General features: G+C 42.2%; 1 protein-coding gene across 1 annotated transcript in view; it reads left to right on the plus strand.

Moving 5' to 3' along the window:
* bach2a (BTB and CNC homology 1, basic leucine zipper transcription factor 2a) overlaps positions 1-22,130 on the plus strand; it is a 35,226-nt gene extending 13,096 nt beyond the window's left edge. The window contains exons 2-5 of the mRNA XM_034857672.1: positions 7,409-7,691; positions 11,077-12,459; positions 20,095-20,301; positions 21,253-22,130. Of these exons, the coding sequence (XP_034713563.1) occupies positions 7,425-7,691; positions 11,077-12,459; positions 20,095-20,301; positions 21,253-21,693 (2,298 nt within the window). The 5' untranslated portion in view covers positions 7,409-7,424 and the 3' untranslated portion in view covers positions 21,694-22,130. The remainder of the gene's footprint in view (positions 1-7,408; positions 7,692-11,076; positions 12,460-20,094; positions 20,302-21,252) is intronic.
* Positions 22,131-27,169: the final 5,039 nt, after the last annotated feature.

Below are 27,169 nucleotides of genomic sequence, written 5' to 3' on the forward strand. Positions count from 1 at the left end.
CTAACCTTAACCCTCACCCTAACCCTAACCTTAACCATCAAACCTAAATGCCTAACCTTAACCCTTACCCTAACCTTAGCCATCAGACCTAAATGCCTAACCTTAACCCTTACCCTAACCTTAACCATCAAACCTAAATGCCTAACCTTAGCCCTAACCCTAACCTTAACCATAACCATCAAACCTAAATGCCTAACCTTAACCCTCACCCTAACCTTAACCATAACCATCAAACCTAAATGCCTAACCTTAACCCTCCTCACCCTAACCCTAACCCTAACCATAACCTAACTCTAACACTACTCCTAAAACCAAGTCTTAGTCCTCAAACAGCCCTTTAACGTTAAGGGGACCAGCATTTTGTCCCCACAAAGCTGTCAGGTCCCCATAAGTATACTGTATTCACAGTTTTTGGTCCCCACAAATGTAGCTAAACCTGGCCCACTTACACACACACACAAGAACACTTACACACACACAAGAACACTTACACACTTGTAGACATTGCCCTCTCCCCCTCACTGCTCACACCAACACATATGTATTTCCTCCATGTGCCATCTTCCGAGCCCCGTACCCCATTTCCTACCCACAACCCCTCAGTCCTACAGCCGGCCACTTGCCCTCCACACGCATCGAGCGGCCCTCTGACATACGAGCACTCTGTCAGCAGAGCTGGCTACATGCCTGAGGGAAGAAGGGGTTTCATTTTGCACTAGTTCCAACTCTACTTGACAATGGCGAGATGGGATCCAGCACCGTCTGCAGGGCTTGCAGGAGGCCGAGGGGTTGAGCTCACACGGTTGGCAATGACCTCACAGGTCATTAATCAGGATCTCCATGACCGCAGTGAGAGTGAGAGCTTCCCCACAGCTGCTTACGCAACAAAGGCTCATTGTTTGAAAGGGAGACGCTGATGTCATGGCGGTGTATTTCCGGACGGGATCAGAGTCTCCCAGGGGAGGCCCCCCCCCCCCCCCGGTAATGGAGCGAGGACCGGGCGCCTTCTTTAGCCGGGATTTGTTTGTGGGGGAATTTCTTCCTGAGATGAAGTTTCGTCTCTTTTTGTTCTCATGAGTTTGATTGGCCGATGTGAGAAGGAAGCAAGCAGGCACCTTTAGACCCAGCAGGATTGGTCCCCATCAGCTTTTAGGGCCCCCTGATATACGTTTTTTAAATATTCAATATCTGCCATCACGATGATATTTTTTAATTTACAAAAATGGATTTCGGGACCGGTCCGACCTTTTCGGGACGTCTGGTCACTCTACCCGCCAGCTCACTCCTTTTCACTCGTCAGTCAGTGTGAAACAGCAACACTCTTTTTACTCTTTTTACACACTCTGTTTACAGTTAGGAGATATTTTTGACCCAAACATAACATTAACACAACTTGGTGTGTTAAACGAAACACACACAAATCAGAAACACAACCCTCTTCCACTGCCTCTCGTCTCTCATTATTTCTTAATTAATAATCGGCCGATATATCGGAATATTGGATTTTTAATTCTTGTGTTGTCTTTTTCTATGACTGTCAGTCTCTTTGTGTACATTTTGCAATGAAGTACAGACTACTCAGGTACAGGTATCCCCATGCTCCCCACATGAAGAACTGTAATATTCAATACTTTGTCAAGTCATAGGCCGGCTAACCATCTGCATGTTCACGTTGTCGTTGGTCTTCAAGTGACGAGAGATGCCGAGCGAAGTTGCCTCCAACTTGTTGTGTTTACTCCCCCAATTAACTTTGACATTTATTAAGTCTTCTATTCCTTTAAGTGCAGGATGAGGAGTATTTGTAAAACATTTGAGTAAAATCTGTTTTCATAAATCATTTAAGGTGGGCAGTGCATCCCTTAGCAAAATATGTCATCAGATGTTTTCACAGAACTTGAAATTCTATATTTATCACATAAATACACACACACACACACACACACACACACACACACACACACACACACTCTGTTTGTACATGCACTGCTCAGTACACCCTACAGACACCATCGGCAGATGAAAATAAGACATAATCAGGGCAGGGGAGAAGGCGGGAAAGGATGGAGGAAAGTAGGGCTTGGCAATACGTTGGAGTGCACCTACACACACACACACACACGCACACACACGCACACACACACTGAGCGGAATTGGTGAGTTATTAGTGTTTGTTAATTCATATTTGTGTGTAGCAGAAGCTCTGAGGGAAGGTCCCTGCCTGGTCTTGGGTTCTGCTGCTCCTGTGATGAATAATTCACTCCTGGATGTTTCTACACTGCCTGCTGGAGTGTGTGTGTGTGTGTGTGTGTGTGTGTGTGTGTGTGTGTGTGTGTGTGTGTGTGTGTGTGTGTGTGTGTGTGCGCGCGTTTGATTGATGGTTCTGTCAGGTTGAATGTAGGCTAACGGGGCAACTGGCTGATGAGGGGAAAGTGCTGAGCTGCATTGTGGGTAATACTGGCAGTGCCACCTGGACAGCAGGAAACGGCTGCTCTGCTTCACCGCGGTTACGCCTGTTGATTGTGAGTTTTAAAGAGCTGTACTTATACAAATAACAACAACAATTCACATTCAAATCGCAAGTCAAGCTCTACAGATTTAAAATCAAATCATAGAATTTCAAAAATCGATTACATGTATATGTATGTATGTATTTATGCATGCATGCATGCATAAATACATACATACATATACACATATACAAGCATACATGCATGCGAAAAGTAACTACATCTACATACTGTGAATTGTTTTTTGATTGAGAATTGATACTGAATCTTAACGTTACTGCTGGTATCTCATGAGGGTAATAAAGAATTCTAATCTATTCTAATTCTTCTTATAAATTATTATTATTTTAAATAAAAGAAGAATGCACATCAATAGTCCGTCAGTCAGTCTGACATTTATTTAATATGTAAAGCAGTATGCCTACGTAACATGTAGCTTATTTTCTGCATTCTGTCTTTTTTGCTGGAAACAGATATGATGGTTGTCCATATGAACACAAAATATTTAGGTCAATTATTTCAACAAAATAAAAAAAATTCTCATTATGGCTTAATAACAAATCCTTAATAATTAAGGAATACACTCCCACTGTGCCTTTTATATGTCTTACATATTCATGTCTTTTCCACTCATAAAACACTTATATCATATAACCAGCAAAACGTTACATGGTGTCACATGCTGCTACAATTCCTCACTGTAGCCCGGCTGCACTGTGGAAAAGTTAGCTGTGTTCCTCCTCCTCCTCCTCCTCCTCCTCCTCCTCTTCTTCAGTTGGGGGATTATGGATATCAGTTATTTGCCTGTCAGGCCAGTGTGTCCCGCTGAAACACACACACACACACACACGTATTAAAGCACGGCCCAGACACGATGATGAAACCACCGGCAATGCCTTGTTTACCAAAGCTCCGCAACTCTCTCTGAACAGTTTACCCACCGTGGATTGGGATGAAGGGGGGGGGGGGGGGCATAACAAAAACCATGCAACTTCTCAAAATGATTTAGTATTTCGTGGTATAGTGACTACTGACTGCCGAGCGTCCTCTGGCTCTGCTTCTCACGTCTCAAGCAGTGACATATGTCTTAATATTACCTTTAGAAACAGCGGTGAGATGTTACTAAGTACATTTGCTCATGTGCTGTACTCACTGTAAGTACAAATTTGAGGTACTTGTACTCTACTCAAGCCTTTCTTGTCACGCCACTTTTCTACTTCTACTCACATTTCAGAGAGAAATATTGAACTTTTTACTTATTATGACTTACGTCATTCCTTATTTGGATCAATTACAGTCATTTTGAAGGACATGTTTGAGTATTTTGTTTGTTTAGTTGGTTTATTGTTAACAAAAAAAAAAAATTTGAGATTTTTGCACACAACCAACATGTAGTTTATTATTAAGTATGATTTTATTATGCAAGTCCAGCGATTAGAACATTAGTTTCCAGTTTTTAAAATGTGAGGATTGTTCTGCGTTGAGTACTTTTACTCTTTAACACTTTAACCCTCATGTTGTTCTTCGGTCCAATTTGAGCATTTTCAGGTAATTTTTATTTTTTGTGTGTCACAAAAAATGGGCCATCGAAATAAGCGCTGAAAATCTCAACATTAAAAATGTCAAAAAACTTCCAAAAAAGCACCCACAACATTGATAAAGTGACGAAAATGTCAGAACAAGCGATGATAATGTTGAAAATAAGTGACCAAAATGTTTTTTTTAATGGTTGGCTGGAAGACAACACACGGGTTAAATTAATCTCCCTTATGATACATAAACACACTCTCACCTCTGTGACATTTTCAATGCAGGACTTTAACTTCTAACAGAGTATTATTACATTGTGGTATTAGTACTTTTGCTGAAGTAAAGGCTCTGAATACTTCTTCCACTGATTATAAATTGATATCTGACCTTGATTGTTCTCCTAATGACTGACGCTACATCTGCAGAAATACTACGGATTCATTTTTTAAGCTGTGATTTTGAAAAACATCTCCGTCCACACAGGAGTTTTAGTTCCAGTTGCAGAACTAATCTACTTTGTCACTTGTATGTAATTGTAAAATACACACACAATAAAGTTAAATATATAAATAAGTGTTTGTAACGGGGGAAATATGAGTTTTATATATATACTTACAACAAAAACAACTAACGTTTTGAGTAGGAAAACCATCAAATGCTCTCCATGTTTCCCGTGCATCCTTCTGTATGATATAGTCTGTTTTTCATATCCTATTTCATCAATTCAAAATACATTAACTGATATCCTAATCCTTTTTGTTATCTTTTGTTTTGTTACTTTCCTTAATCACCTTCCCTTTTTCTTTTTTTGGTGCAGTCGGTTTCAGCCCATTTATCTGCTTAAGTGCTGCTGCTTAAAACTCTGAAGAGGTCCTTATCAGATGGGTGAGAGAGTGACGGAGGTGTGTTGGCTCTGTCCCCAAAGTGATAGCCACAGTTATGCTTATTTTCGGTCCATCATTGCCATTAAACGATGCACGACCAACCAAAATGTGCCTATGGTCACAGCAGCGCCATCCTACGCCTTCCCCAACTTAGCTTGAACAACACCTTTGTTGAAGGAATCCTAGTTCCCTCTCTCCATAATGATGAGTTTGTCGTTTGCTATGTATTATTACTTATGTCCTGTTATGAGAGAGAGAGAGAGCTGTAGCACCTAACGCAGGGATCTTCCCTATGATCTCACTGCAAAATTATCTCAAAAATATTGTTATATTGGACTTTTCTTCATGTCGCCTAGCTCTACATTGCTTATTCTTCCCCTGACTGAACCACACTGCGTTCCTACTTCCTGATTATAGTTTGTAATTTTGATTAAAAACAATCTTAGTACACTTTACTGGACCTAGATTACAAAGATGTTAGCCAATAGTCTGAGGAATGCAGTAGATGACTAGACACAAAGAGCAATGTTAGGGAACACCTTCCCCCCCTTTCTTTTCCTTTTGTGTTCCCTTTCGGGAGTCCGATGCACGAACAGAGGAGTGCAGTAGAGAACAATGTGTAGGCATCATGAAGAGCAGACGAGACGCTCTGAGCCCCGTGTGCTCCTGAGGGAGAAGCAGACGAGATGATCCGCAGTGTTGAGATGATTGGCCCGTGGGCCACAGGGAGAAAAGCCAGGACACTGCTTCAGCAAGCCCCCCCCCCTCCCATGCTGGGCTCTGCCTATTCAAAAGCCCTGAGTCAGCAGAAAGCCCCCTCTGTGTCTGCTGATAAACACACACACACACACACACACACACACACACACACACCCAGCTCAGGGCTGATGAGACAGACAGACTGCATGCTCAGCTGTCTGTGTCGGGGCTTTGTGTACTACAGCGTTGAAATTCAAACACAATGGATGATGCAGTCTGCAATCAACATGGAACGCTGCGTTATATCTATTTTTCTATCAATTGATATTTACTTCTTTAATATCTACATCTAGATATATGTACAATATATATATATATATATATACACATATCTTCCAGCTTATTACAGTTGAGTGCATCACTAACCCTGCAGTGATCACGCACGCTATTGCAGGGGTCTGCAACGTTTTTAGCTGAAAGGTAGCGGGACCTTTCATACTGCATATTGTATAATGGAGTTGCATTTAAAACTGGGCCTACGAATATATGCAGGGTGGCCCTGAGGCCTTTACACATCGCTTTTTAACACACACGTAGCACAATGGATCCTTTAGCTCCACTGTATCTGTGGATGGCTCTTGGCTCATGGTTCTTTTTAAAGCTTTAGTGCGTAGCTTTTTGATGTTAATGAACGTTAATGTTACATTCAAGCCATTGCCAAATGAGTTATTACAAAGATAATTAAGACTATCAGCTCCACACAACTCTCTCTGGATTCCTCAGTATGACGATGTCCAGAACATTGTGGGGTCCAGTGACTTTTTCCCTGCAGAGAAACTTGAGTGAGGATCATTAATAAGAGTCCATCAGGTTTTTCTTAACCTCTGTGTCCTCCTTGGCTACTAGCAACTGCGTGGAGGAGGGAGGGGGGGTGGTGCCGCGTCACGGAAGGCTTGTATCATGTGGACGCACCGACAGTTTTGATTGTAATTAATTAGAATTCCTCATGGGGAAGACTAATAATACTAATAGACTGAGTTGTCTTTGCTTATTTTTAATGTTGTAATTAGATTAGATAATACTGTATTCATCCCACAGCAGGGAAACCCCTTATTACAGTTTTCTACAATTAAAAATAAAACAACAAACAAGTAAAGAAAAAACAACAACAGGCAAACAACAGACAATGTGCAAAAAGTACTGAATTGAAAAGTGGCATTAATATAAAAGGTATTGTAAGGTAAAGTGAGGTGGCCATATTGCAAAAAATATTGCAGTGTAAGTAAGTAAGTGACGTTAAAATGAAATTGAATATGTGATTAAATAATATAGCAAAAGTAAGTAACAATAAAATAAAGAATATTCAAAAAGTAAGTACTCGTAATGGAACAATATGAATATAGATAATAAAGATATACATAGTGTGTGAGTGTGAATCATGTTAATGTATTTTTTTTGTTGACTTTTCAATTGTTAAAAAAATCTTTTTCTGAAAAATTAAACTATAATTTGGTGGCCCCCCTGCAGTCACACTAAGGACCCCCTAGGGGTCCCGGGACCCCCTGTTGGAGGTCTTTGCTCTTGTGTGATATTGATGTCGCACACATACGGCACACCTTAGACAATAATACTCTTGCAGGCTCCTTATTTTCACAGTTCTTCCTTTTCCAACCCCAGTGTTTTCATTCTGTTTAACAGCCAACTCCTTTGCATTTTTAAACCCTACTGCACTTCGCTACCATGTGCCCCTCCGATCCTGGTCTCATAGCCTCTTTCTTCTCTGCGTAGGGTGCTAGAGAGAGTGATGTCGGCAGACGAGGAGCGGGATGGCGAGGCGGCGGCGCCCGTGTACGTGTACGAATCTAAGGTCCACTGTGCCAACGTGCTGCTGAGCCTGGAGGAGCAGCGGCGCCAGGGCATCCTGTGCGACGTCACCGTGCTGGTGGAGGGACGGGAGGTGCGCGCACACCGGGCCGTCCTCGCTGCTAGCAGCCGCTACTTCCTGCAGGCCCTGCTCGGGCACAACGGGTCACAAGGCCAGGCGGAGCCCATCATCGACCTGCCAGACAAGGTAAAGGGCGACAATGACCGCACACAACACACAGGCTGTGTTCACCCTTCACACTGTCTGTTTTACATTGTAATCTTATGGAGTAAACCGGGGTTTAAAAAAGTGCTCAGGACTTCTTCTTTTTTAAACACCACCTTCAACCTAATTCTTGCAGCTTGGGGCCTTCTTTTTTGAAAGTGAAGAAAAGTTCAACTTTTCTGAAAAAACAACAAAACGCCCAACGTCAAGAGCTTTTTTTGACAGCCGACCAATGACAAACGGAGTAGCCCGACCTGTTGTTGCCTTGACAAGAAAGAGATTTAGTTGGAGCACAGTGGGTTATATGATATGACTGGGTGCTCTGTGTACATGAACTTTGTTTTATGAAACGTTAGCAGCACCACTCTCTCTCTCTCTCTCTCTCTCTCGGTTCTCTCTCTATCTTGCTCCACCACTTTGTTTTATCTAACGTTAACACCGTTCCAGAATCAGAATCAGTTTTTTTTGCCAGGCATGAGGACAGATACGAGGAATTTTGCTTTGGATTGTATGTGCTTACGCTTACAAATCAAACACCAAGAACAAATCATAGGTACACACACTCTTATATACACACTAATATATACACACTATAAACAGAAACAACATAGACATGTTGAGACAATAGTGGAATGAAGAGTCCAAAGTATGCAGGAGTAAATTATAATTATGATAGCTATTATTATTTTAATTATGGAGCATAGTGCAAAGGGTGCTGTAATAAATAATATTATGTTATTATATAAGTATTATATAACAATATGAACACTATGAACAGCTCTGAAGTAGGATATGATAGGATGAAGCTAGGATAGTGTAGCAGTTGCTGTTGTTAAAGCAACAAAAGGAGAGAAATTAGCCTTTTGTGTACGTAGAAAAAGTCTTAAATCTTTGAGTCCAGCTCAAGACAAGACAAAAAAACAAAAGTGTTGCGTCATTAATATCAGGGAACAGTTTCTGATCCCAGTGGTTGATGTTTCCATACAACGCCCCAGATCTGTCATATTAAATAATATGCTTCTGGGACTCCACCTTATACAGTAACCACTCGCACGGGCCTCCACCACATCTAACTCCACCCTCAAGTGCCTGTAAGCATGGCTTTATTTTCCTCATGCGTTCTGCTGTTTGTGCGCTCATCTCATAAATTACTGGAACTCACTTTGGCTCAGAGGTTAATAAATTTGTCTGAGGAATTTATCATTATTTCCTCCTATCCCAGAATGCTGCGTGGCCTAGCCAGACCTTCCTCCACAGCTCTGTGGAGGAGGGTCTGGCAAAGCAAGACTAATTTCCACCCTACTGACCACATATAGCTTAATTGTTGGAATCGCAACTTCGTCGTCACATGGGGCCCAAAAACTAGTCTGTCAATTAGTGAATATATTCATGTGAGTGTTACAACCGCTACAAAATGACTCGTTTCCCAATCAGGATTTGATCCATTCGGTCCGATAACATTTGGAAAGTCTAGAAGAGCTCGGCTGGAGGAGGTCCCTAGTGCACCTGCTCTAAGGGCCTCATAGAGAGGAAGAACCCCCGATCATATGAGTCATTGTATATGCAGCTGAAGTTTTTTGGCTTCATTCCCCACTGATCGGGGCTCCGCTTTGAACGCTGTATCCAGTTCTCTTTATAGATCCTTGGTTTCACTCAGTGTCAATATTTCATACAGCTTCAAGATGATAGAGAATATATATTATACAGGCATACAGTGTGGAATAACACGTTTTACCTTAAAGCTACTTTAGGGGAAATAAAATGGGAAACCAAGATGTTAAGAATAAGGATGTCCCGATCCCAGACCCAAGTATCAGAGCCCACGTGGGAATTTTTTTAACTGATCGGCCAACAGCAGTCAACCCCTTAAACTAGATTTCTACTTTTGTGAAATCGGCGCAGTGTCTCCACGTACCTGCGCCTTGGCGGTGTTGCATTTCCACCGACTCATTTCCTGGTTCTCCTCCATAAAAAAACATGAAATCAAGCAGAGAGTTAACTTCTCCTGCTACTGATGTCCCACCCTGGTCAGAAAGGACAGGGGAGACACTTTCTCTCACCATGACTCTAGAGTCGCTTCTCGCTCTGAAGCTAATCGCCGTCACTCTCTCACTCGCTCCACCACAGACTCCCCACACACACACACACACAGACACTCACACACACACACACGCATGCCGGTTTGACACACACACCAACGCACACGTATAAACATCAGGCCAATACGCTCTGCGTGGAAGTCCCGCAAAACCCTAATTCAAGCTTTACTCATTAACATGGAAATAAAAGGTCAGCAGTGTGTAAGTATTTAAAACTAGAAAGTCAACAACAGTCCAACATCCACTAGCAATATCTGCAATGCCATCGTTTAAAAACATTGTGTAATTTGATTAACTAGGCATCGGATTGGGACTCGGTATCGGCATATACTATAAAAAATTGGATCAAGTGCCAAAAAAGCTAATCGGGACATCTTTAGTTAAAGGGATAATGATCAGTCACAGTCACTATTTCCATCTCTCCAAGATTATACAGATTATATATCAGACACTATGGAATAACATGTTTACCTTAAAGCTTCTAAAAAAGGTCAAATACAAGTTAAAAACTATGTGTTAGGTGCATAATGATCAATCGTACGCCCTTTCTCTCTGCTGCTTGGTAGCCGTGTGCAGTGGAGCTTCTAGTGGCTCCTCTCTATCTGAATAAAGGCTTGCAAGCACAACAATGTACACACACACATTCATGTACACACACATGCACACAGCAATATAGAGTAAGCACATACATACAGCAGGACGCGCCCCCAACATCCCTCTCTCTCACATACACACATATAACACACATGCTGACTGTAGGGAACACATTCGATTGTATTCATATTTTGTTCTTAGGTCCCTCAGGATATTATCAATTTTATAAAATGTATTATCAGCAATTTCTGTGTTGTTTATCCATATTATCACACACGTGCAGAAGTAAAAAATAAAACTAAATGCATTCCTATGCATATACACATTGCCATTAATGCCTCGCTTTTATATTGTTAATCACCCTACTTTTTAGTATATATATATATATATATATGTTTTTTTTTTAGATATTTTACATTGTGTTTCTAAGATTTTGTCCACCCTCAATTACAAATTTTACATTGTTGTTTTGAAAATTTTGTCCCCCCACAATTAGAGATTTGACATTGTTGTGTTTCTAATATTTTGTAATCAAAGCATTGTTAGGTTAACGTAAGTTCTGTACTAGCAGCCTTAGTTAGAGCCTTACATTAGAGACTGACCTTTTCTGCCCCATGTTTTCCTGTCTTGATAAGTAAAACCGTTTGTTCATGTCCCCCTTCTCTCCTCTACAGGTGACTGCTAAGGGTTTCGCTCCGCTGCTCCAGTTTGCCTACACAGCCAAGCTGATTTTAAGCTCGGAAAACATCCACGAGGTCATCCTTTGCGCCGACTTCCTGGGCGTCCACAATTTGGAGGACTCCTGCTTTCGATTCCTTCAAGCGCAGCTACAGAACGACAGCCAGCACGCCAGCAACGGCAAGGTGGAATACGCCGAAGACATCACTGCCGAGGATGCGATCTCTTCAGATGATTCGGCAGAGATGAGGCAGCAGACCAATCACGTAGCAGGCGCTGCTGCGTCTCTTCCCGCTGACCTTTCTCAATGTCCTAAATACAGGAAGTATCATTACCAGGTCCCTCACAACAAGCACAATGGAGAAACCCACCATGGCAACGGGGAGGCCATTTTGGCCAACCATACCTCAGTCAGCCCGGCGCACTCCCACAGCAGCGCCGCGGCAACTCTTCTCACGCCCTCCAGGATCAAAGAGGAGCCGTTTGCGTACGAGGAAGAAGGCGATGAAAGGAGCTGTTTTAACCCGGAGTTGTGTACCGAGGAGGTTCTGGAGATGGAGCTGGAGGTAGAAGGTGTCCCAGTAGCCGCTGAGCACTCTCCGAGCGGGGGGTCGCCGTCTTCGTGCCTGCGCTCCTACCTCCAGAGGGGCGGCTTAAATCTCAGCAGCGTGCCCAGCACCACCATCCATCAGCTACTCACCAACAGACTGTCCCTCAACCACTACCGGGAGCTGGTCAAAGACAGGCAGAGGGACAAGAGGGAGTCTCTGGGTCAAGGGGACTTCAAGACAGATGTCATGCCAACGGCGCCGATCGTGGACAGGCCGGTGTCCAAAGCGTCCTCGTCTAAACACGAGGGCGATCCAGACAGAGCCAGTGTCATTTTCTCTTCAGCGGCTGGCGAGCAACATATGTTGGCACATTCTTACATGGATGATAAGTTCCGAGAAGAGGTCTCAACCCTGATCCAGGAAGGAGCGTCTTCCGGGAGGTCGAGCCTCGCCACCAGCTGCCCCGTTCCCATCAAGACATCGGCCCACTCCCCGCCCCCTTCTGAGCCCCGAACCCAGACTTCCAGTTCTCGATCCTCGTTCTCTTACCCAGAGGACGCAGGCAGCGGTAGCTCACCGTTCAACCTTCCGCAGTTTGACTTCTCCTCATCCCCGCACTCAGGCTCCACCTCTGGACTTCCTCACTGCCTGGCTGGGGTCGTAGAGGAGAGAAACCCGCACGCCGGAGATGTGGTCTTCTCTCAGGGTTGCGCCAGTATCAAAAGTGAACAGGGATTTGGTGCCGGTGGTGGAATCTCCAGCGACGAATCGGGCTCTTTCTCAGAGGGAGACAGTGAAAGCGGCGTCTCCAGAGTTTCTGGCCCTGAGGTTAGTATAGTCTGTCATTTTGATTTTTTTTAATGATCAACTATTTGTTGAGTTTATCACGTAAAAATTCAATGAAATGCTGCGCTAGTGCAGAATTCCAGCCACTAGACCCAGCCCCACGGTGAGCTTTACTTAGTATGTGCTATTTCTGAGTCTGTAGCTTTTGAGGAGGCGGGGGGGGGCAAGGTGGAGGCTGGGGTTGTGGCCTTGACCAACTGCCACTTTGCTCATTTGAAAGCCATGATGTCTCTCTTTCATGGGTGGGCTAAATTCACTGGACGGGCAAAGCAAAGTAAGGGGAGGTAACCTTGCCCCTTATGACCTCATAAGGGGCAAGGTTAACGCCCCTTTCTCTGATCTGCCCATCTGAGCTTTGTTTTTCTCAAAGGCAGAGTAGGATATCCAGGTCTCGGTTAACACCTATCACCATTTCTAGCCACTAGAGGGCCATAGGCGGGCTGGGGGAACACATATTAAAGTAAAAAAAAAAAACATTCATAGAGTGAAATTTTCATGCCATTAAACCTTTAAGGGGAAGCCTATGAACCTCAAATTTAGAAGTTTTCCAGAAACTTTTCTACAATTTCTCCTTGGTTCCTTGGATCAACCCGAGGACAAGGTTTTTCATGGGAGACAATGCTTGCTTTAGTGCTACTTTATCTAAAATTGTTAAAAATACAGACAATTAAAAGACTGGATAAACACATCTGCATCACTGCATCCGGTCAGAGAGCATGGGTCGAACCAGGCAGAGAACGTCTCAGCAGCATCACGATTAAGACAACACTTAGTATATCTAGACCAAAAGAGAAGACAAGGTCCAGTACGGTGTGTATTCATTATCGACCGCCTCTAAGCAATAACTGGCCTCTTGCCTCTTTTTGACCTAAACGTTAAGAGCACACATCGCTGTGCTACAGCATGTGTCAGTGATTTCTTTTTGTGATTTACAGCTGGGTCTATTCTTAGACGGTCTGTTTCTCAGGAGAAATTACACAAAAACACTCCTGACACTCCTTGCAGTTGAAAGAGCTGTATGGTTACCATGGTGATGCCTAAGTGCATGCAATATCTGATGACATGTGAGATGCATTTCATGCTGGAGCTGTCTCTCTCTCTCTCACACACACACAAACACACATCCATGCACACACACACACACAATATTTTCTATTAGATTTGAGTGGTTGTTGCCTCTGGTCTGTAGCTGAGTCAGTGACGTACAGTATATGTATCTAAATAGTATATATATAAATATATATATACATACAGTATATGTGTCATACGATGCTCAGCTAGTCTGTTTTGTCTGTAACTTGAAGATTTTACAGGGGTCACAACTACAGACCCACTGTATTTATTTCACTTGCTGCACTGCTAACAACTCTAAATGTGTGTAAAAGACTTTTAATTTGAAGTGGAAACAAGGAAATGTTGAGTTTGTATCAACAGCATAATGTAAAAAAAATGTAAACAGGAGCAGAAGAGGAAGGAAAGAAGGAAGCTTCATACTAAAATATAAGCAAGTATACTTATCATATATATAAATATAGTGAATAGGGAGTAGTAAATAAAGGTATGTCTCTAATATAAGCTTGCTCCCTTTCTTCTGCATATACTGTAGATTTATTTTAAAGAATTAGTTATTCAACGGTTGTGTAACACAAAAGTCAAAGACAGTTAATTCATTTAGATTGATTTAATGCAATTTGGTTACACAAAACCATGTTTCCATGCATTGTTAAGCGGTCGTTAGACAGTTTGTGCAACAAATAGGCGATTGAAACAGGTTTGCCTGTGTGTGTGTGTGTGTGTGTGTGTGTGTGTGTGTGTGTGTGTGTGTGTGTGTGTGTGTGTGTAAACCTACATCATATATCACTCCTGTATATGTATGTGTGTCGGGGCCCTGTCCCACTTCCCCGCTCTGACCCAGTTATCTCAGCAATGGAGAGGACACACACACACACACACACACACACACACACACACACACACACACACACAGACACCCTCGGGTGCCCTGTAGGCAGGTGGAAGGTGTCCTGGCCACATTCCCTCCACCATCTGCTGCTCCTGACCCCAGATCTCTCCAATCAGGCCACTAAGACCCTCTCCACTCTGCCCCACTTTGCATTCTGTCATGTTGCTTTTTTTTCCTGCTTATTTAAGTAATTCTTCGATATTTTGTTATTCAAGTATTCTACTGACTATTTAACAATTACCTCAATAATCAGATAATGACATACATTTTTACATATTTAAATACAAACTACAGAGACCAGGCACAGATGTAGATGTTGCAATCACATGCAACATCAGCATCTGTTGAACATGTTGAACACTTGAACACAAACACTTTTGCGTTGGTGTCTGACGCTGAAGGCCAGTCTGGGATCAACAAATGTCACTTTAAAAGATTTTCTCCAGATTTTGAGAGACTCTAGTCACGCTCGTCATATCCGGGTCTGCCTTCCACTTCCGACTGAGCACGTCAGATGAGCCAAAATGAAGGCCAACGGCTTGTCCGGACCCCCTTCGGACCCCTCCAGACCACTCCAGACCCCTCCAGACCCCTCCGGACCACTCCGGACCCCTCCAGACCACTCCAGACCCCTCCAGACCCCTCCAGACCCCTCTAGACCACTTCGGACCCCTCCAGACCCCTCCGGACCACTCCGGACCCCTCCAGACCACTCCAGACCCCTCCAGACCACTTCGGGCCCCTCCGGGCCCCTTTGGACAGACGACGACACGGGACTCAAGTCACCGACCTCGCCAAACTGTCCGACGGCCGATTATCGGGTTGGTGTGTCACGGCCTTTAAACAACTAGCAACTGCCACTCAGCGTCATGGAGATCGTAGCTAGGCGGCCTCATGTGACCACCTGGCATCACGTGACCAGTCACCGGTCTCCTAATTTTGTAGAATATCACATATTTTGCTTCTTGTCCTGCTATCATTTATCATTTTTCCAACATAAATGATTCTTTACTGGCAGTAGGATGTTGATGCAGTGTTTTGTTCATACTGGGATATCCGTAGGAAAGGTGACTCAGAGTTCCCTTGTTAATTGGTGAGGAGTTTCTTTATATTTTGATTTGAAAATCGGAATAAAACCTACTCCTTGCTCTCGTCATGGTAGCTAATGCTGGCGTATATGCAGCAGAGCGCAAAGAAATCCAGACCTGCAGGTTGATGAATGCGAATGATGACATATACCAACGAAAGCAGGAAATTCAGAAGACCCACGTTACGTTTTCTTTACAGACTGACTGACATGGATATGCATTCTCTTTAGAAAATGATTAAGTTTTTATAAATGTCTCTGGTCTTTTTTTGCCTCTAGAAGTGCATTTTTCAACTTCTTTTGTTAAAGAAAGAAAAGAAAATCACATAACTCGATACTTCCAGGATCGCAATAAATGATTATCGCAATAAAAATGGAATTGACACCCATGTATTGTGTGTGTGTGTGTGTGTGTGTGTGTGTGTGTGTGTATATGTGTGTGTAAGAGAGAGAGAGAGTGTGTGGTGAGGGGATTTATGAGCATCCAAGACTCAATTTGTCATTCCAACCTTATTATGTGACTGCCGTAAGTCGAGGAGCTATATATAGATGTCTGTATAGTAAAGGACAGGCGACACCTACACACACACACACACACACACACACACACACACACACACACGCACACACACAGACTTGTATAGGCGGGGCATCTGATGTATGCTGGGCTGCTGCAGCTGCAGTGTATCATGGAGCAAATGTAGAGAACAAGTGCTCAACAGAGTATTCCCTTGTCAACAATCCAATGTAGTGTTTCTCAAACTTTCCCCAATATTGTACAGGGGGTACAATATTGATTTGCATTTTTAAGCTAAGTACCCCCTGACCAACGCTAAACACTTTTGGTATATAAAAAAAAGTCTCAATAAAGAGGTACAATACAGCGCCGGCAGAGATAGATTACCTAAAAAACAATCTTTTTCTAAACAAAAACAAATAAATGCAATATTTCAGATGTTTAAAATCCATCACTTAATCCATTCATTATTATAGATTATTATTATATACAATTGTTTTAGGAATTATGCAAGGCATCTTTTTAAATTAGGATTTTTTTAGAAATTCCCCGTGCCCCCTGTTGTACTCCGTACCCCCTAAAGTACACCTACGGGTACACGTTCCCCCATTTAAATAATACATACTGCTCTAATGGGTAAAATGAGCCGGGTTGGGCATCGTTTGGATACCAACAATTATTTTTATTTTTCAATTGAATTTGTATTTTATCTCAAATAAAAAATAGATTAAAAAAAATCTAGACACACAATCAAAAACACTTAATAAAATATCTTTAAATAATGACGTCTGATGTCAAAACAAGTGAAAAATAAAATAGATTACAACATAGGCCGTTTAAAAGATGTAAAAATTGCATCCCAATTCTTTTTTTTTTAATGTGTATCTCAACCGGTTGTAAGCTGTACACATTTATATTGATGTTTCACACATTCACCATGCATCGTTACATCCCTAGGTTTGACTCAATCTGATATAGATTAATTAATTAAAAGACTCCTTACAGTATGTACTCGTTATACATACTGTTAGCATCTCATTAAGCATCTCAGTCGTAATTTAAGTGAAGTGTAGAACTAGATCTTAATTAGAGAGGATACATGATACTTTGTAGTGACATGAACGGTATTTTGTATGACAACATGGACCAATCACTGAGTAGATATCCTTATTTAAGAATATTCTCAGGTAAATTCACAGTGAACGGTGACATTTTTAGGAGTTTACATTCAACACAAATTTACTAATAAAATATAATTTTAATAAAAAATAACTTTTGAGAGAATACATTATTAAATACATTGTAAATGATAGAAACATGTTTCCCACCATGTCTTAAATACATATTTTAACCCGTGTGCGGTTAACTGACCTGTTTATGTACTTTAGCCTAGATTTTAGCATATTTTACACCTGCTCTGTCTTAATATAACTCGGAGAGTAAGAGTGATTATTAGCTTTAGGAAATGTGATAACTTGCTTTTTTACTTAAGTTTGCACTTAAGTAGAAACAAATTTCATGAATTCTCAGCACTTAACCCTTGTGTTGTCTGCCCCTCAACCATGAAAAAAATTATCGCATTTTCTGACATTTTTATCACTTTTTCAATGTAGTGGGTCCATTTTTTGATCGTTTTCCAAAGTCATTTGATATGTCTAATGATGACATTTTCAGCTTATTTCAAAGGCCCATTTTCTGTGATGAAAAAGCTGAAAATGGGTGAAATTTGACCAAAGGACAACATGAGGGTTAAGACAAAAAGGGCCCTTTGAGAAGCTTGATGAACTCGGTTCTCTTTGCGTCAGAGCGGCTGGGATCAGCAAACAGCATCATACTGCCATCTAGTGGATGTTACTCCTTATTGACCTCCATCCAACTTGACTTGAATAGATTGTTTTTAAATTTTACAACAAAAAACGAAAAGGAAACTCAAAACTAACTAAATCAGCTTTTACCAAATAACAGGATAAGTTTGAAAAGGAACCGGTAGGAGCATAATGCTTATTTCAGCCAGGAACACTCGTCATAGATTTAACCTTTTATTGCAACAAATGGAAATCCAGTGAAACGTGGCGACGAAGGCTCTGTTCTGATCCCTGGATCAGCCAAACCGCATGCTAGATGACACAGACCGAGACAGAGACCACGCTGCTCAGACCCCCCCCCCCCCCCCCCCCCCCCCCCCCCCCCCCCCCCCCCCCCCCCCCCCCCCCCCCCCCCCCCGTACACAAGGGTGACCCCAGTCCAAGACATGGAAACCACTTCAAACATAGTTCTGATGACGGCCAAAACCTGGAAAGGTGGTGCAAAATTGTAGGTCATGCAACACTAACACTTACAACCAAGGGTGGTGTTTGAGAGTTCATTACTTTTAATTTAATTTTTTTTATTCTTGCAGTTTATCTGTTACTTCATACACATATTGACTTATTTATTTATACTCTTACTCTTTACATTCATGCCTTAAATTTGACTGGGAGCAACTGTAACAGAACAACTTCCCCTAAGGGATTAATAAACTTTTTGACTGATTGACTGACTGACTGACTTACTGGCAACTTGGAAACTTGTGTATATGCTCCTCATAACACTGAATGTCAGATGTAGCGGTAGAACGATACCGATATTTGGAACCGATGAACCACACAACGCTCTTTGCCTTTCATTAATTTTGGGGTGTCTTATTCAATTTTATAGCATTTAAAAAACCAATTGAAGTGTTTTTGAGTAAAAGTTGACATAATAATATAGTATATATATATATATATAATGACTAATTTCTGCTTTTCTAACTCAAACATTAGGGACAATTTCCTATAAATGAGGTTTATTGACCATAAATTCCAAAAATAACTGTAAAACTAAAGTTAATAAGTTAGTGTTACGTAGTGTTAAAAACATCAAAAAAAGTGACAAACATTAAAAAGAATCAAAAGTGTTGAAAAAAGGGACAGAAACATAAGAAAAACATTAAAAACATGAATTAAAAAGCGTCAAGAAAAGTGTTGATTTTCAATTTTGACGGGAAGGGTTAAGAAAAAATAATAATATAATATTATTATATATAATATAATAATTTGTTATAATATAATAATAATAAATAATAATAACTCAGACACATGTCCTGCATTCAGAATCCTACTTAAGGAAAAGTACAGAAGTATGATCAAATAACTGAACTGATGGATAAAATGAAGCAAGGTGGAGGCTGGGTGTGTGGCCATGACCAGCTGCCACTTTGCTCCTTTGAAAGCCATGATGTCTCTCTCTCATGGGGGGGGGGGGCAAATTTTCTGGGTGGGCAAAGCAGAGTAAGGGGAGGTTACCTTGCCTCTTATGACCTCATAAGGGGCTAGTTTCCAGATCATCTGAGCCTTAATTTTCTCAAAGGCAGTGCAGGATAGCCAGGGATCGGTTTACACCTATCACCATTTCTATCCACTGGGGGACCATAGGCAGACTGGGGGGGGGGGGGGGGGGGGGGGGGGGGGGCATGGGAAGCACTATAGCTTCTACTATAGCAGGTTCAAATGTTAAGCATGAAAGGGCCATGGAAAGACTTTGACAAAATTCAGACAGATGAAAAAAAACTTGGATTTCTGAGGACCATGGCTACCTGGTCCTCAGATCTCTGCAGGGTAAATCCAGACAGCTAGCTAGACTATCTGTCCAATCTGAGGACTATGGTTACCTGGTCCTCAGGTCTCTGCAGGGTAAATCCAGACAGCTAGCTAGACTATCTGTCCAATCTGAGTTTTCCGTTGACAACTAAGACTACTTTTGGATGCACATGTTCCACCAAAACAAGTTCCTTCCTGAGGCTATTTTGCAGCAGCACCGTGGCTCCATCCGGTCATTAGCGCCGCCCAAGACGACTGTGATTGGTTTAAGGAAATGCCGATAAACCGGAGCAGGTTTTTTCTCCCATCCCAGAACGCTGTGTAGACTAGCCAGACCCTCCTCCACAGCGCTGTAAAGGAAGGTCTGGCAATGTTAGATCAGAGCTATAATAATCTTGTAAAATAAATATATATCTTGTGATCCTTTTAGGTAAAGCTGCCCTTCCCCGTGGACCAGATCACCAACCTGCCACGCAACGACTTCCAGATCCTCATCAAGATGCACAAGCTGACGTCGGAGCAGCTGGAGTTCATCCACGACATCCGCCGACGCAGCAAAAACCGCATCGCCGCCCAGCGCTGCCGCAAGAGGAAGCTGGACTGCATCCAGAACCTGGAAGGAGAGATCCGCAAACTGGTAGGATCCTACGACTGACACACACACACACACACAAACACACAAACAAACACACACACACACACACACACACACAATGGCACCTGAACAACCCCGGAAATGACACAGCGTTGATATAGAGGACACATTTAGTAAAGGCTAAAATATAAATACAAAGACGTGCCGTAATGTCGTAATTTATTTTTGTGTAAAGTGCTCATATTATGCTTTTTGGTTTTTCCCCTTTCCTCCAAACAGCTCTGTTGTAGTCCAGCCTTCACTACAGAGACAACCGTGCGTCACTTTGTAACACACGTTCTAATGGTTGCCTAGCTGCTTCTGACTGGCTAGTAGTCCTTACCTAGGTACTGTCAGGGCCTCATACTCTGCTTCTGACTGGCTAGTAGTCCTTACCTAGGTACTGTCAGGGCCTCATACTCTGCTTCTTACTGGCTAGTAGTCCTTAACTAGGTACTGTCAGGGCCCTCATACTCTGCTTCTGACTGGCTAGTAGTCCTTACCTAGGTACTGTCAGGGCCCTCATACTCTGCTCCTGACTGGCTAGTAGTCCTTATCTAGGTACTGAGCATGTGCAACTCCCAACAAAGATGGAACAGAAGTGTGATGCCTCACTCTGGAGCTAAAACAGAGAGCTCAACACACAGGGTGAAAAGAGGAGCTGCAGCAACAAAAATGTTTTTTGGGGGAAAATTAAACCATGTAAACTTATTCTGATAAAACCTCTAAATCCAATTATGAACCTGAATATGAGCATAATACGAGCACTTTAATTGGATTTTATAAAATAAGTATAAAAATGGAACCTGTATTAAAGACATGGTATTGGTATTGTTACCGGTATTGAGAATTGTTTAACGAGGACAGTGAGGACAGTCCCGGTACCTGTCACCGAGCGTCCCGTCCCGTATGGGTGTCACTCTGACCTCACCCTGCATTGTCTTATGAACTCAGGTGTGCGAGAAGGACAAGCTGCTGAGCGAGCGCAACCAGCTGAAGGTTTGTATGTCGGAGCTGTGGCAGAACCTCTCGTTTCTCTCCCAGCAAGTGTGCCGGGAGGTGCAGGGCGCCCAGCACCCCCCCGTCTCCGCCAGCATCGACCTCACGTCCAACCCGCCATCGCCTTCTTCCGAAGAGGGCTCGTCCCGGCCCCGGTCGCCCGCGTCGCAGCAGAGCGACACCGCGTGTCTGTCGGATCAGGGTGGGGGTTGGGGGGCGCGGGAGGACAGGCAGCCCGGGGTGGAGGTGTCCCGTGTGGGGCTGGAGAACCCAGAGTGTCCCCTGCTGCTGGGATCCACTGAGGAAGTGTGTAGCCCCACTGTAACTGTGGATTTCTGTCAGGAAATGACTGAGAAATGTAGAACAGAGGAACAGAAGAGACAGAACTGCACTTAGAGTCTGGTGGTGAAACCGTTCTGGACACACTCATTCTTCTCTACTTGCTATTTGAAGTATTTTTCTTTCTTTTTTTTGTAATGGAGGACACAAGCGTTGTCTGATCAGCAATACTGTTCAACAGCTATTTTTTGGACTGGTGATGAAACAAAAGCACTGGCAGCTTTCTCTCTCTCCCTCTCTCTCTCTCTCTCTCTCTCTCTCTCTCTCTCTCTCTCTATCTCTCTCTCTCTCTCTCGGTCTCATCCTGACTCTTCCTGTCAGCTTCCCTCCCTCTCTCGTGCATCATGGGAGGTTAAACTCAGGAATTTCTCAGAATGTTTTTTCAGTAATGTCCCTGTTAACATGAACAATGCACTTTACTTTACAGTCCTGTCGAATCTCGATCGCTGCTTCGGCACACGCTCTTGATTTGTAGGAAATGTTATTAATATTTGAACCGATAATATCAATGTGTATATAATGTGACACACCAATATACACACAATATAATGTGAATTTCTCACCTCTGAGCAAGGTTAACAAAAGTAAATAAGTTGTTATTCAACTCCACACCATCAACCAGACACGTTTGAACCATTTATGAATGAAACATGGTTAGTATGGGAGGCGTGAAGCTGCTTGTGGTCCCATTGCTGACGTCGTCGTGGGGAAGCTTCGGTAGGGAATCCGCCGACAGACCCCCTTAGAACGTAGAGGAGAGGAGAAAGGAGAGGGGGAAAAGAAACAGGGTGGGAGGGATGGTTGGGAGAAAAATGCAAGAGCAAATGATAGGAGAGGGTTAAGTCGAGTTCAGACCAAGGATGCTTTATTTTACATTGAGAAAGCTGCAAATCACCAGTGAATCAAAATAAAACTTTCCTCTTATTTGTGAAAACAGGCATGTGACCCGTTGTCAACTCCACCCCAACGAATCCGGATCGAGTTTTGATAAGATTCGGAATCCAAAACGGGAGAATAGGAATTAGGATAGTGAAAATCCAGAGATGCCCAACCCTATTTATAGTAACGCCGGTAGAAGCGTGTCTGAAGAGTGTCCCTGCTCCCAAAATGATGCTAGGTAGCATCAATAATACAACATAACTAACAGCTTCCCTCTTGTTAATTTAGTGTCATATTTAGTGATCGAGTTATAGAGACACAGGACTCTAAAGTAAAATGTAACCAAAGGTGTGTATTTGTAAAATGTAACATTAGATGAAATGGTCAAATGAACTCTCATTATGCAAAGTTCCTTTTGTCAAACTTCACTTGTACTTTTTTCTTGTACTCAGACATTTCTACACAATTCTCTTCTGCTTTTTTTTTCACACGAGAAGAGACAGAACTACATTTAAAAAGTTCAATCACTGCCCAGCCCCCCCCCCCCCCCCCCCCCCCCCCCCCCGCGAAGGGGTCACCTGGTACTCACAGCCCGAGACAGGCTGTCCAAATAGATTAAAAGGACCACACCGGTGTCCAGTTACGTTACTGCCGACCATTTTCCAGAGCACGCTCCGGTGTTTCTCGCTTGATTTAATGGATTCATGCTCAACCGACACGCAGGAAAAGTTCAATCATTACATCATTTTTGCTTTTGTTTGTTGTCAGGGTTACACCCGTGGTTCCTAGTTTCCCAATAACTTCCTAACAAGGAGTCGGGAAAACTCACGTTGATGCTTAGAAAGCTTTGAAGGCTGGGTGCTGGATCCTTAACCTTCATGTGGTCTTCGGGTCAAATTTGACCCGTTTTCAATTTTTTTTTTTTTTTATATCTGAAATAAATGAATTCGAAACACGGGTAAAAAATGTTGGAAAAAGCGGCAAAATATATGTGGAAGAAAAATTGAAAAATGCTAAAACTTCATAACAAAACGTTGTAAACAGCAACAAAAACGTTGAGATGAGGGGAACGTGTTCTTCATGGTCACAGGGAAGACAACACAAGGGTTAGAGGGAATAATCCCACACACACAATCACTCAGGCAGCCCCTTCCTCGGCGTGTGCACGGTTAGTTTTTAATCGCCCGTGCACACGCTGAGGAAGGACGCTGCTCCAAAGGTCCGATGTGTGGCAATTAACCCAAATTGGAGTACTCTCCTAGCAACTTTATTTATAATAATTAAAGGGGAAATTAAGATAGAGTCCAATTGGAACACTTGTAATGTTTCGTCATTGGTAGCGTGACCTTTCTTTACCAAAGTCAACTCAAATATTAAAACTCATCTCCAGTTAAAACACTTTTAGGCAGTTCTAGCTAGAAAATTCCTCCGGAAATTAAAAACCAAACTGATGTGACAATCACATCAGTTGCTGGTTTTTCCTTAAAACAATCTAATAAATGACATGTGGGTGTATTTGCCAACATGGAGCTCTAATTTCTCTCCAGGAAACTCAGAAATGACACATATTTATTTTGTCTTCATTATAAAGCCACTACAGGACCTGGGAAATAAAGTGTTTTTAAACAGGTTGCACATACACATCAGGACACTAAACTGAATAAATGAAATACCTAATGACGTGATGATGGATTTCCTTAGCTTAGCAACATCCTAGTTTTTATTTTAGAGTGAAATACAAGGAAGCCAATAACTGCCTGAAAGGAAGAGAAAACACAAAAAAAAAAACAACTGTGGAAAATGGACGGCATTAATGATAAATGCATGCAATCCATGTTAAATGGGCTCAAATTTAAACACACTGGTGTGGTCATTTAAACAAATCATAAGTGCTCTTTCTGTCCCATTTCATCATTTATTATCTCAAAGGTTGTGATAATGTCGTGTTTGTACTTATGCTAATTATTATGTATTTAGCTGCACTGCTCTTGTATCGTACAGAAGACTAATGTCCCTACTGAGAGTGTTTGGTACGGCATGTCGGTGTGAGACACCCACGTGCACATTTTCAAGTTCCTACACATCGTATGTGAACTTGTTCAAACTACCAAGCAAAAAAAAAAAAAAAAAAATAAGATCAATTTCTACTTACAAACCAGTATCCCTACTAGTGTACGGGATGAACAACACACGCTGGTTATTGATTTGGGGAGATGCCAAATTCATCTGCTGTTGAAAAGTCGATGGGGAGTCACGTGGCCGGCGGGAGCGCTGCTGCCGGCTTCGCTGTCCACGCCATTGGAGAACTGGATGTGTTTTGGGCTTCTTCTGTCCACCGGCGTCGGGGGGGAAATCACTTTCAACACAGGAAGGTCAAACTAGATTTTGAAACTGCGATCGGCATTATTTTATAGCACTTGAATTTAAAAATAAAAATTAGTTAAAGGGTGATTACCGGGGTTTTTTCAACCTTATGTTCCTATGTTTTCGTGTCGGAGTCACTGACGGGAACAACAGTCTTTGACATTGGTCCAGTATTATTGGTCCAGAGAAACAAGCCACAATAGAAGTCAACAGGACACTTTGTAGGTCCAGGTTGTATTTACCTTCACAAAAGAGCTTGTTTTGTCACTGACAAGCTCAGGTTAATATTTATGTGTTGACAACATTATGGAAATGATTTCTAAGGAGGTCGACTTTTCTGTTAAAGAGCTAGATTTTTTTTTTCACACATAAAAACTTGTAAAATTTGGTACGCTATACCAACCAGACTCCATGTAAATAAATAGTGATTTTAGCATAATAAAAATACATGTCATTCAAAGTCAACAGAAACAAAAATTAAACGATGGAAATCCTTTTTGGGTCGTCTTCCCACTTTTACAACCGTCACAACTCTAATTTTAGTTGAAATAAACACACAGTTAACCAATTTACATGTGAAAATATGTTGTTTCTGTACACGCTAAAAGTATTGTTTTTTTACATGGAGTCTGGTGGGTTCAGTGCTAGCGAGTTCAAAGCGGTGTCAGGTTAAACAGAAAGGTCTTAAATTGGGTTTTTAAAAGGTCTATCTCTGTAGGGACCTTCGTAAGACTCTTAGACTAATAATCTGAGCATGTCCGTGGCAAAAAACAGCTGTTAGTGGACTAAAGTAACGTTGCACATTTGCCCCATAGAGTTACATTGCAGCTTGATCTCTGGCTGCCAGTTACAGCGTTGTCGCTTAATACTGCACCAACGTCAAAGATTTCTTTTTAACATCAGTCACTTACACACCAAAACATTGGAAAATTTGTAAATTTGGCAAAATGTCGAACAAAATAAGTGGAATATTTGAATTTCTGAACTTAAACCCATGTGGATCAGTGAGTAACGGCAGCTTGGCCAGACTAGCGTTAACGGACTAGAATGAGCTAAAATATTAAAAATTAAAAAACGTATCTTCTGTTTGAGTGAAATCAGTGAACTGATCCCACGGATGAGATCTCTTTTTGCCAATTATAATCTCATTAGGATGAGTACACTGAAGAACACTGCTCAGCTGAGTTTTGTAGACTTTAATTCCTCAATGTGAACGTGTTAATTTATTTATTTGGACTCTCGTTGTTAGGGGTCGGGGTCGGGTGCGTAGATGTTAAAATGTAGGTCGCTCTTTACTTAGAGTTAATTTGTTAATAGTTGTGTTTATTTTTATTTAATTGTTGCCAATTCCATGAAAAATAAGTCTTCATTTACAAGTCACACATGTACTTGCTTAAGTTTTATATTTTACCTTACAGGGGTGTGAGTATGTTTACAATTTTGTGTATTTATTACCTTTTTGTTTTGTAAAGATAGGCCTAATAATTAAGACCTGAGAATTAAGTTTAATAGAAAAGCCGATAAAGCTCTTTTTTTTATTCACATAAGTTAAAAGTCTTGATGAATTTGTAAGAAGTGCAGCTACAACGTCTTGCCTTAGATGTCACAGAGGCCAAACCATCCAGCACTGGAACAAAGGATTGGATTCAATGGGAAGTGCACTGCAGCTTTAAGAAACTGCGTTGCACGTTATTATGATAGACTTTATGTTTCACTATTCATAAAGCAGTCCTGTACGAAGACACGCAGGTTAGGTTACTCGGAGACTCTAAGTGTCCCCTTAGCTCTGAATGTGACCCTGATTGGTTGTCTGTCTCTGTTGTGTGTGTCTGCCCTGTGATGGATGGTTGGTTGGATGGATGGTTGGTTGGATGGTTGGTTGGATGGATGGTTGGTTGGATGGATGGTTGGTTAGTTGGTTGGTTGGTTGGATGGATGGTTGGTTGGTTGGTTGGTTAGTTGGATGGATGGATGGTTGGTTGGTTGGTTGGTTGGTTGGTTGGTTGGTTGGTTGGTTAGTTGGATGGTTGGTTAGTTGGTTGGTTGGATGGATGGTTGGTTGGTTGGTTGGTTAGTTGGATGGATGGATGGTTGGATGGATGGATGGTTGGATGGTTGGTTGGTTGGTTGGATGGATGGTTGGATGGATGGATGGTTGGTTGGTTGGTTGGTTGGTTGGATGGATTGATGGTTGGATGGTTGGTTGGATGGATGGTTGGATGGATGGTTGGTTGGTTGGATGGTTGGTTGGTTGGATGGATGGTTGGTTGGTTGGATGGTTGGTTGGTTG

This window comes from Etheostoma cragini, chromosome 20 (genome assembly GCF_013103735.1).
Source record: "Etheostoma cragini isolate CJK2018 chromosome 20, CSU_Ecrag_1.0, whole genome shotgun sequence".
Lineage (NCBI taxonomy): Eukaryota > Metazoa > Chordata > Actinopteri > Perciformes > Percidae > Etheostoma > Etheostoma cragini.